The sequence below is a fragment of the Scyliorhinus canicula genome, chromosome 9 (assembly GCF_902713615.1).
Source record: "Scyliorhinus canicula chromosome 9, sScyCan1.1, whole genome shotgun sequence".
NCBI classification, from domain to species: Eukaryota; Metazoa; Chordata; class Chondrichthyes; order Carcharhiniformes; family Scyliorhinidae; genus Scyliorhinus; species Scyliorhinus canicula.
Window position 1 is genome coordinate 38,986,664 of NC_052154.1, and position 12,715 is coordinate 38,999,378.

The 12,715-nt window shown below is 43.4% G+C and overlaps 1 protein-coding gene across 2 annotated transcripts in view; it reads right to left on the bottom strand.

Moving 5' to 3' along the window:
- slc7a9 (solute carrier family 7 member 9) overlaps positions 1-12,715 on the bottom strand; it is a 109,996-nt gene that overhangs the window by 51,768 nt on the left and 45,513 nt on the right. For both annotated transcript variants that reach the window (XR_005461793.1, XM_038806547.1), the window contains exons 4-5: positions 5,614-5,856; positions 3,613-3,738 (exon numbers count right to left, since the gene is read on the bottom strand). Coding sequence is in view for 1 of the 2 variants with exons in the window: in XM_038806547.1 (XP_038662475.1) it covers positions 3,613-3,738; positions 5,614-5,856 (369 nt within the window). In the remaining variant the exon portion in view is untranslated. The remainder of the gene's footprint in view (positions 1-3,612; positions 3,739-5,613; positions 5,857-12,715) is intronic.

The window sequence follows — 12,715 nt, forward strand, 5'->3', positions numbered from 1 at the left end:
CCGCCCCGCCATGCCACATTCCAGCCTCACCCCCCCGGGGGTATGCTCCGCCCCGCCATGCCACATTTCAGCCTCACCCCGCCGGGGGGACGCTCCGCCCCGCCCTGCCACATTTCAGCCTCACCCCGCCGGGGGTATGCTCCGCCCCTCCGTGCCACATTCCAGCCTCACCCCGCCGGGGGGATGCTCCGCCCCGCCATGCCACATTCCAGCCTCACCCCGCCGGGGGGACGCTCCGCCCCGCCATGCCACATTTCAGCCTCACCCCGCCGGGGGTACGTTCCGCCCCACCATTCCACATTTCAGCCTCACCCCGCCAGCGGGATGCTCCGCCCCGCCCTGCCACTTTTCAGCCTCACCCCCCCGGGGGTATGCTCCGCCCCGCCGTGCCACATTCCAGCCTCACCCCCCCGGGGGTATGCTCCGCCCCGCCCTGCCACATTTCAGCCTCACCCCCCCGGGGGTATGCTCCGCCCCGCTATGCCACATTTCAGCCTCACCCCGCCAGCGGGATGCTCCGTTACACCGGCCAGTCAATGCTGTTTCCCATTGTGGGGCAGCCCCACACCGTCGGGAAACCCCCGGGTGCTGGCAAAACGGACATCCCCCCCCCCACTGTCTTTTTAAAAATAAATTCAGAGTACCCAATCCTCTTCTTTTCCTAATTAAGGGGCAATTTAGTGTGGCCAATCCACCTACCCTGCACCTTTTTTGGGTTATGGGGTGCGACCCACACAGACATGGGGAGAATGTGCAAACTCCACACAAACAGTGACCTGGGGCCGGGATTGAACCCGGGTCCTTGATTGCATGAGGCAGCAGTGCTAACCACTGCGCAACCGTGCCGCCTAACAAATACTGTCAATAAAAAGCGATTTATTCATCTCATTGTTGTTGCAGAATGGCTACAATGCCTTCCAACATGACAACTGTCATTGCACTCCAAACGTAACCTTCTTTGAAGTGTTTTGATATGGTGTTATATAAATTCAAGTATTTATTTTTCATCTCGCGAAATAACCTGTGCCTGTTAAATCTTAATCTCTGTTATAGCGGATTTACTTATCCAGATCTCCTTAACTAGGAGTAGAATCTGAGTACCTTAAACAGATCAACAAGCCAACCTTTAAAGACTGTTACAGAGATAGCTGAGAACAATTTGAGTATGCTTTGTCCATTAATGCCCAATATGGCTACATCGTTTGGTAAATATAATGTGGCACAATTTGGATCACCATAAGTACTTCTGGAAGAGCAATTGCTTCAGTCAAATTACTGGAAATTTCTAAATATTGTCTTTGTTGTTTCTTATTGACAACCTGATGTACTGCAAGGGCTAGGCAGTGCCTTCAAACTCCAGCTAATTGTAGCAGATATTTCTCTGATGTACAGACAAGTGTGCTGATTGCTTTCAAATCTTCTAGTGAGTCCTGAATGAATGATTGAATGAGTGAGTGAATGTTTCTGTGTGTGAGGTATTGATTGTTATAGGATCCAAGCCACAGGGCTTTTCTTTATTGAGATAATTTATTCACAGCTCCTCTCCCCCACACACAGTACCCCAGATATCACCTTTCTCTACTCGTTTTGATTAGAAAAATAAACATCAATAAATTAAACAAAAACCCTGGGTGACAGCCCCTGGTAATGCACTGTAACTAAAATAAAACATCAAAATAAACATTATAATCCGTGGGGGTAATGAGGTACCCCAACCTTCACTGGTCATGGAAGGCCTGAAACATGATGGGCGCCATCTGCTCCCTCACCAAGGCCACACAGCCACAAACCTGGCTGTGGCAGGGGGGCAGACAGTTGGGTGATACTCCCCCCTGCCCCCTCCTCTACTTTCCCCCTCCCTCCCCCACCCTCCCCCCCCTCCCCTCCCCCCCCCCCCACCGATTTGAAGGTGTAACCTTCAAATCTGCAGTCAGACATGCTACAAGTACACCACAAAGCCCGTGCATCCCCTATCTAAATGACTAAATGCTCAAAGACAATTAATTAATATCTATCTGCTGTTTCTTTACCCTTATTGATGCATTTGACATTAACAAACCTTAACAATATAATTTGACATTGATAACCTGAGTACTTTAACATTAATACCTATAGAATAATACTGTATATTTATCATTGTTGTGTCTGTATTTGTCTATTTTCATCTTCCAGCTGGCTATATACACCCAGAGAAATTTTAATATGAATAATATAAAGTTCCCAAACTGTAATATAAAATGAGAACAATTTCTAACCTCAGCTCTCTGATTGAGTAATTTGTAAATATAAAACTTCTTAGGGCATAATAGGTATTGCTAGTATTTTATAATACACTTTCTCCTAATGATCACAATTTTGGTTTTATATGGTTATCAGTATTGTATTTGGGGAATTTTTTAGAGGTTAAGTTTTTACGCACAAATCATCATCATAGAAATGGCAGTTTCTATTATATCAATTTCTATCATTATCATAGAAACAGCAAGTGCATTGTACTCCATGTGTATCAGATTTAGTTTGGCTGGACAATTTGGTAACATAAAAGTGATGCTCATTCTTATTAGTTGCAATGAATAAGAATATTGAAACACAAAACTATATTAAAATATAATATTTTGTTTAAATTGGCCATAGTTAAAGGAATGATAGATTGTTAATTACAATATGGGCAGCACGGTAGCATTGTGAATAGCACAATTGCTTCACAGCTCTAACGTCCCAGGTTCGATTCCGGCTTGGGTCACTGTCTGTGTGGAGTCTGCACATCCTCCCCGTCTGTGCGTGGGTTTCCTCCGGGTGCTCCGGTTTCCTCCCACAGTCCAAAGATGTGCAGGTTAGGTGGATTGGCCATGATAAATTGCCCTTAGTGTCCAAAATTGCCCTTAGTGTTGGGTGGGGTTACTGGGTTATGGGGATAAGGTGGAGGTGTTGACCTTGGGTAGGGTGCTCTTTCCAAGAGCCGGTGCAGACTCGATGGGCCGAATGGCCTCCTTCTGCACTGTAAATTCTATGATATCACACTTCATTTTGCATAATTTTCCTCTGATTTTCCCCCCCCCCTAACCTTACTTTTTAGGACACTACGGGCAATTTAGCATGGCCAATCCACCTAACCCGCACATCTTTGGACTGTGGAAGGAAACCGGAGCACCCGGAGGAAACCCACGCACACACGGGGAGGACGTGCAGACTCCGCACAGTAACCCAGCCGGGAACCGCACCTGGGACCCTGGAGCTGTGAAGCATTTATGCTAACCACCATGCTACCGTGCTGCCCTTGAGTTTCAAATTTAAATATTCTACATGAAGCTATTCAGGTAAATTCTTTGAAAAACAGAGAATGATGAATAGCTGTAAAAGTATATTCAGATAGTTTTCAGGACCTCTTCTCTGTTACAATGGCACTGGCTAATTCAGGTCAGCTGCACCAATCTTTCTTTTTAAAAGCTTTTTAAATAGTTGGTTAAACTGTTAGTTATAGGGATGAACAAACTTTTTAAAAGATCCAGATGTGGGTGCAGATGACTAGAACAACATTCAGTTTAATATAGGAATGTGCACTTCATGTAACTCTCTATTTATATTGATTACCACATATCAGTGACATCTCACCTTGTGCAATTAGAACAATTCCAGCCACAATGATGACAGCAACAATTAGCAGTTTGGCACCAGTTAAAAAATTCTGAACATAGTTCGCCAATTTGACGCTGACCGAGTTCAACGATGTGATTAAAACTGCAAAAGGTAAAAAAAAAAGTTTCAATAATCAAAACAAAAAGATTGAATTCACCTTTAACATTCTCAAAGTAGTAATTGAAATATGAACTTTTAAAATCTTAAAACATGTCTTTAATCCTACTGATCCGATCTTTGATACATAATTTCACGTTAAAGAGCTAAACAACAGTGATCAGTTCTTTCATCTTAAATCTAAACAACAGTGATCAGGGGCGGAATTCTCCCGTACCCGGCGGGGCGGGGGGTCCTGGCAGGATGGAGTGGCATGAACAACTCCGGCGTCGGGCCACCCCAAAGGTGCGGACGTCTCCGCACCTTTAGGGGGTAAGCCCTAATATTGAGGGGCTAGGCCTGCGCCGAAGTGGTTGGCGCCCCGCCGGTCGGCGGGAACGGCCTTTGGTGCCACGCCAGCCGGGGCCGAAGGGACTTCGCTGGCCGGTGGAAGTCCACGCATGTGCCGGAGCGTCAGCGGATTCTGACATCATCCCCGCGCATGCGTAGGGGAGGGGGGTCACTTCCACCTCCGCCATGGTGAAGACTATGGCGAAGGCGGAAGGAAAAGAGTGCCCCCATGGCACAGGCCCGCCCGTGGATCGGTGGGCCCCGATCGCGGGCCAGGACACTGTGGGGGCACCTCCCGGGGCCAGATCGCCCCGTGCCCCCCCAGGACCCTGGAGCTCGCCCGCGCCGCCTGGTCACGCCGGTAAGGTAGGTGGTTTGATCCATGCCGATGGGAGAGGCGTGACAGCGGCGGGACTTCGGCCCATCGCGGGCCAGAGAATCGCGGGGGGGCCGCCGACTGTCGCGGCGCGATTCCCGCCCCTGCCAAATCTCTGGTGCCGGAGACTTCGGGAGACGGCGGAGGCGGGATTGACACCGGCCCCCAGTGATTCTCCAACCCGGCGGGGTGTCGGAGAATCCCGCCCCAGTTCTTTCATCTTAAATCCTCTCTCAATTACACAGACATATAAATCATTGGGAAGTCACAATTTAAGCTTTAATTTTTTTTAAGCATAAAACTCAATTTAAATCCTAGTATATTTTAAATATGTGAAATTACTTTGGCTTATTTGTTCTGTGCTCAGAACTTTGTTTTATAGAAGGCAGCTCACAATATATCTGCTATTTTCCAGCCTTAATAAATCTCCTGCAGAGGAGAAAGTTCCCAGGCAGTCAGCCCACTGGGGAGTTCATCATTGTGCAACTCTCCATGGCCATCCACTGCAACCCTTTTCTTCCTAATCTCCTCTCTCCCACTGTTTAAATTCCCCTGGCTCTAATTATGAGCTTGATCTGGAAGATAATTGCTATTTTAAACCATTGTTGCTTATCGTGCCACCATGTCTGCCCTCTGCATTTCTCACTGAACTCTGCATCTATTCTCAAATTTGGCATCCAAATTTCTTTGTACAATGCTTTGGCAATTGTATAAAATATTGCTGCTGTTTCCTGCTGAGTCTGAGTCCACTGGGTCTGCTGGTGTTTCACTTTCAGGAGGTCTTCTCCTGGCCAGAGGTCCACTCTCCTGAGCCAAAGAGTATTTCTGTGCCACTTCAGGTTGTTACATTGATCCCATTGCTGCTATCATCTTTCTACCTCGCAAGTGATTCAGCACATCTTTATCTTCATTCGCACGGGAATCAGTGCATCCTCTGCACTCTATCTGGGCTTTATTTGCCCACCACACCTGTCTCCTCTTTTAGGTGGATGTTTTAAACCCACCTCTTTGATCAAGCTTTAGGTCTTTTGTCATAATATCTTTCTGTGACTCGGTGTTAAATTTTGTTTTATAATGCTCCTGTGACGTTTTAGCATAAAAAATAGCATTACATTGTTTATAAAGAGTCCTGTGCATGAACAAATAATACTTACTAATAGCAACTGCAGCAAGGCATTTGATGACTATCTGTGGGGGCACACAGCCAGGATAGAAGGGAGCTGCTGCATACTCTGCAAAACTCAAACAGATTATCGCAAAGGAAGAGGGTTTTGAAACAAGTATAGACATCCACGAGTATAGGAATGCAGGAATTGGACCAAATGCTTCCAGGAGATATGCATATTCCCCTCCTGATTTTGTGATCATCGTTCCCAAGTCTGCATAACAAAGGGCACCTGGCAAAATAAAAATAGTCCCATCAGAAATCTGCTTTTTATAATTTATACCTGCAAAATGAATTCCCAAGCTGTCTTGGGATATATTCCAGATAAATTCAAGTTTGAAAGTTTATTTAGTTTGTCGTAAGAAAATCAGAAACAGGACTAGGAGAAGATAGTATGGCCTATCGAGCCTGCTCTGTGATTCAATACAATGATGGTTGATTTGGGGATTCAGCTCTGCCTGCTCCCCTTGATTCCATAGGAGACCCTTCATAACACTGAATGTTTCAATGAGATCACCTCTATCCTTCTAGACTCCAGAGAATATACATCCAATTTATTCATCATAGGACATTCTTTCATGCCAGGGACCAATCTAGTAAGCCTTCGCAGGACTGTCTCCAATGAAAGTATATTCTTTCTTAAATGTGGAGACCAAAATTGCACAGGTATTTCAGGTGTGGTCTCACCAAAGTCCTTATAATTATAGTAAGACGTCTTTATTCCTGCACTTTATTCCTTTATTCCTACAAACTCTGTGCAATAAATGCCCTCATGTCATTTGCCTTTCTAACTGCTTGCTATTTTTTTGTGTTCCTTGTACAATACACCCAGGTCTATCTGAACATCAACATTTACAAGCTTTATGCCTTTTAAATAGTCTGCTTTTCAATTCTTACAATCGAAGTGAAAACTCATGTTTCCCCTCATTATACTCCATCTGTCATCTTGTTTCCACTCTCTTAATTAAGTCTCTTTACGTCTACCTCATAGCTTGCATTCCCACCAAGCTAAATGTAATTAGCAATCTTAGATACAATGCGCGTAACTTCCTCTTAGGTCAGCGGCTTATGTCGCTGGTCCGCCGTACATGTGTGGCATCATGACCTGAAAGTGGCGGGTGCACAGGCCTGCACGCTGGAAGCACACAGTGTTCAAACTCCCGGCCTGTCCTTTATTCCCTGCTTGAAGCCATGCACTGCGTTGGAGTTGCTCAATGAAAAATGCAAGTACAGCGCTAACTTGGATGACTTGCCCCGACGTAAGGTAAGTTTTTACACCTTTTTATTTGCACTTTTATTTCTCGGTCAAGGATTATCGAGCAGAGGCTGGAAACACCAGGAGATATGTTTGGTAGATTAATGTTTAATATTATTAGTGTTTGGCATTTATAAATATGTTTAAAATGCCAATAAAGTGACATAAAGCTCTATTTTTTATTTTTTCAAACTTTGGTTTGTCACAAGGTTGTTAATTCCATTAAAAGGGTACTTTACTGTATAAAGTGTGTTTGGAGCCACAGAAGGTAAAAGAAATGTTTTTTAACTTTGGGTTGGTGTTAGGATGTGTTCCATTAAAAGAACTAAAATGGTTATGTGGTGATCACACCTATGAGTATGATTTCCACCTAAGATATTCCGTGTTACTGGCCACGGGTTCTGTGGGTCCTTATGTGGCTGAAGAGCCAGAACAGGGAGCCACATCTTCAATCACTCACTTGGCAGGTGTTTCCAAATGGTGGGATCGATCCTTGGATGCTCGGTTGTGGGTATTCCTTTCTCAGGCTCCTTTTCGGGCTTCCTCTTGCCTTTGGGTGTTCTTGAAGAATTGTCATCATTCAATCAGGAGGTTCCTCCAAGTAGGGCTCTTCTGAGCAATGGTCTCCCAGGCATTGACATTTATGTTCCATTTCTTGAGATAAGTCTTCAAGGTGTCTTTGAAGAGCTTCCTTTGTCTTCCTCTTGTTCAAGATCCTTCCTCGAGCTGGGCGAAGAAGATTTGCTTTGGCAGTCGGGACTCTGACATCCTAAGAACAGCCCAGTGGAGTTAGTTTTGGATGATCATGGCTCGATACTGGTGCTATTGACTACTTCAAGGACACTAATGTTAGTATGCCTGTTCTTGCAGCTAATTTAGAGCTAAAGTACACTTGGATTTTGCAATGTATTTTAAGCTGTATTATTTAAGTGTCTCCCGATGTAATGTTCATTCTTACAAGCCTCAGGGATCACATCAAGCGCTTTGACAAAGTTTGCCTTAGTTGACATATTCAAGACTCCTGTAAGCTAATGTGAACGATCTCTCTGACAGCTATTGCGGTGAATCAATTACCCATCCCTAAGAGTGTACTGCCCAAGGACATCTTGAAATGATGTCAGAGGAGATGTGCGCCAGGACACTGAGCTTCAACACATCACCTGCTGCTTTCGGACTTTCAGCTTGTAACACTAACAATTGATATGTCAACCCTCCCCCCCCCCCCCCTCTTCCCTCCCTCCTCTTTACAAATAGACAGATCTGTTGTGTTTATGTGGAAAATATATTTTATTGACCGTTATGTTTAAGTGAGAAAATATTTATCATTGCACAAAATTTGTAAAGGTTGAGGCAGTTTTATGTCATTGTTCAGCTGACAAAATTAAACGTGAAGTTAAAAGTTAGCTGGTTTGAAAGTTTTCTATTTATAAAATTAATTTTGTTAATAAATGTTTTACATTAAACTTTACAAGCATCTACAAATGTCTTACTGAAACATCAAAACACAACATTTGATTATGAGGTTATTAAAAATGAATAAGACAATTGATGTAAACAAGGCAGAAGCATAATAACACAGGAAACATTGTTAGCACTGCTGCCTCACAACACCAGGAATCCGTGTTCAATACGGACCTTGGGTGACTGTGTGGTGTTTGCACATTCTCCCCATGTCTGCATGGGTTTCTAGAACCGTGGAATAAAACCATTGAATTTCTCCTGTGCAAAAGGAGGCTATTTGGCCCATTGCATCAGCACTGATCCTCTGAAAGAGTACCCTACCTAGGCCCACTCTTCCACCCTATCCCTAGAACCTAACCGGTACATCCCTGGACACTAAGGAGCAACTTAGCATGGCCAATCCACCTAACCTGGACATCTTTGGACTGTGGGAGGAAAGCAGAGCTCCTGGGCCGAATGACTTTCTTCTACACTGCAATGATTCTACAAACACAAATCAAAAAAAAATCAGATTTTACAAGGACAGTGACAGCAAAATCCTTGGGGTTCTTTTAAAATCTTATGACCATAATCTAAATAAAAACATACAAACACTTTTAAGCATGCCACATGTAAAGTTATATAATAAAACAGTGAAGATTTAAGTAGTTTCACAGATTTAAAACAAATAACCAAACCTATGTTCACTTATAAACAATCACCTTTAATCATAAAAAAATTCAAATTACTTGAAAAGGACCAATAACAACAGTAATACCTGGATAAAAGAAAGAGCAAAAAAAACTTCTAAAAACTTCGACATACCTTTAAAACACTTGTTAAATATATTGCCTGTTGTGTTCAAGCTAAATCTGCAGTTTAAATGCCTGCCCTCAATGGATGTTGTCAAGCTGGCTGTGTCATAAGGGGGCGGGCTGCTCTCCTCCTGCACCACACTGGAGTCTGCGCATACCAGGGCCCAAGGCTGCCACACTGAGAGGAAGGCTGGGTGCACTATTCAAGCGCAAGTATGTGTGCGTATTTTCCATTTTAGAATCAGTGGCCCATGGCTTCCCACTGCTAGCCAGTAGTTACGTGCCATCACTGTTTCTTTGTTTAAGTCATTAATATGGATTGTCTCTTTTGTGGGGCTGAAACCGACGCAAACATGGGGAGAATTTGCACACTCCACACATACAGGGGATCGAACTCGGGTACTCAGCGCCGTAGGCAGCAGTGCTTACCACTGCACCACCTTGCCGTCTCAATATAGTTGGTATATAGTTGAGGCCCCAGCACTGATCCTTGTTGAAATCCATGAATCACAGTCTGCCAACTTGAAGTGTCCTCAGTGTCTACTTCTTGTCCATTAACTAACCCTCTATTCATGCTAATATATCATCCCTAACTCTATGAATCCTTATCGTCTGCATTAACCTTTTGTGTGGCACTTTATCAAATGCCTTTTGGAAATCCAAGTACACTGCATCTATTGGTTGCCCTTTATTTACACTATTAGTTACATCCTCAAACAGGATTTTCCTTTTATAAAACCATGTTTTCTTGTTCTATTGAGAATGTGAAGCAAGGGTTAATAGCTAGAACAAGCCAGAATTAATGGGACACATTAGTGGAAAGTTACAAATAAGGGAGTTGTTATTGAATTTGTGAGCCGACTCATGACTGTAAGCCGAATAGTCTTGAGAAACAAGGAAGATGGCTGGATGACGGAATATGAAATGTGGGAGCCATTGATACTGTGGCTAAACACCTGCTGTTTTTGCTGAAACTACTGCATACTCATGTGCCAATAGATAACTTTAAAGTCTGTAAAATCATGTATTGAAATTATGGCAATAACAAATTAATCATGTATTAGATCTATGGCAAAAACAAGCTATGCTTTGTAATGGGGGCAAGCTCAAGTGAATGTAAGAGACAGCCCCTTAAAAAATATATAAAAAAAGGATGTTTCGAGCAAAACTTTGGCACCCTCAGAGGTAGTTCTTTAGAATACCTAGAGGGCTGTCCCTATTGCAATAAAGAATATTCTAAAGTACGGACGTGTTCGAGACCGTTTCTTCCGGACTGAGAGACAAGTGAATTAGAGACACATTCACATTTTGGTGGCAGCGGTGGGATTTCAAAGAGTCTCCGCTGGGACTGGCGCCATAAGTGACTGATCGAGTTCGGGAGCGAAGGAGGAATTGGGCCACCACTGTGAGTAAAACTTTTGCCACTTTGATATTCCCCTCCGCTGTACCATCCACGATTCGGCCCCGCTGTCAGCGCTCAGGGACGCTCTTACGAAATCCAGGTCAGTCCGGCGAACCCGTTTAAGGGAGGGAGTGTGACCCCTACAGTAATAGTCACTAGGCATAGTCAGGGACTAGTGCTTTAAGGGAGGGACTGTGACCCCTACAGTAATAGTCACAGGCACAGTCAGGGACTAGTGCTTTAAGGGAGGGTGTGTGACCCCTACAGTAATAGTCACAGGCACAGTCAGGGACTAGTGCTTTAAGGGAAGGTGTGTAGCCCCTACTGTAATAGTCACAGGCACAGATAGGGACTAGTGCTTTAAGGGAAGGTGTGTAGCCCCTACTGTAATAGCTACAGAAGAGGTCTCGGCATCATCATGATCCTTGCTTTTGTCTAAAAGTGCCCCTGCGATAAGAGGCTTTAGAAGGGTGCGTGATCAACCCTAAGGTAAAATATAACAAGGACGTTATAACCTTGTAGTTAGATAGGCTTGCAGGCACGGATGAGCCTGCCTGAATTGGACAACGGAGCAGGATAACTCCGTTTAAATTCATGATTGAATAAAGTGGTCCAGGACCATTTCGCCAAATAAACAATAATCGCAAGGATCATTAACTGCCAATAGTGTTAGAGATGGGTAATACGTTAGATACAACCTCTGATAGTGGAAGCGCGCTTCAAACCTTGTGTGAACAATATCCGGAATATTCCAAGCAACTGAGACAATTGTCAGGAGAATTGCATAAAAATTTAGGAGTAGAAAAATGGCCACTGGGGGGAAAACTAATGCATTAAAATTGGGTATAAAATTGACAGAGAAAGGAATAGTTAAAACAGCCAAGGTCTTAAAAAAAAGGAATGCGCATATGGGAAAAGAACCAAGTCATTAGGCTATCCGCCTTGAATCTGTATATTAATCCATGTGAGTTTAAGCTTAAGTGGGATAAGGTGCTGTCAGGGACTGCGGAGTTCCCAAATCTTATCTCCCAGAATTCTGACATAATAAACTGCTTTGTTACTGATACTCAGGCCTTCATGTGAATATTTTCACCCCTAACATTTAGTGCAAGTCTGGAAGGATTTGCTGAGCTGGACCCCGCCGAGCCGGTGGACAAGGCGAGTAGTCAAACCTTTGACCGCCAAAAAATAGAATCACTTGGCAAGGCGGACAGACGGTGAGGTAACATCCAATAAGTCTGGTATCAAGGCCAAATGAGTAAAAAAGTCAGTTTTAAAATTTATTTTTTTTGGTTTTTGAAGAGCAAAATACTCTGAAAAAAAACAATGATCAAAGATGGGTGTGATTTCTGTGGAACAGAGAAAAATGGTGAGATACACAGAAATAAAGATAAGACAAATAAAGTTAGAAGCACAAATGACATAAGTTAAACCTTCACACCATTTGGAAGACAGGCTGGTTTAAAGGAATTGAGCTCTAACTCCTTTAAGCATGTCAATAAAGCGAGTAAAGATACGGCAGTACAGATAACGGCAAACTAGCAAAAGACCTCACAAAACTGCCAACAATTACGGCTAATGACTGTCCCGGAATGTCTCAAGGAGAGAACAAAAAAATCAAATTAAGTGAAGTCCAAAAGATCAGAAAGGGGCTAAAACACTCAATTAGTTTTGTTCAGGAATATCTGAGGATGACTAACCCCCCCCCCCCCCTCCCAAAACGAAAAAATGGGGAGGAAAATCAATACAAGGTTACGGTTAGAAACTTAAGAATGGATACATGTCGAGAATAACTTCAGATCGTTTCAAGCCGTCCAGATAAATTTGGCAGTAATTCAACTCATTTGAAATAAAAGAAAAATAAACATCCAGTAATGTCTCTTTTCAAAAACCGGTTAAATAACGAACATTGAAAATTGAAAGAAAGGATGGATAATGTCTAACGTCACATAGCGAATGGAGATGGCATCATGCCAAGTTCTCCACCACTTTCGATTCTGTACAAAAATTTAACCATTTCAGCAAGCAGGTCATCTGCACAAAGAAATATACATCTCTAAGAATAGCTAATGCCTCTAAAATTAATCAGTGGAAATTGACTTAAATGGAATGACACAGATAAAGTTTTCGAAGGAGAATGAAAAATTTTGTTCAGTATTTTAATTGAGCTCCATTTTAG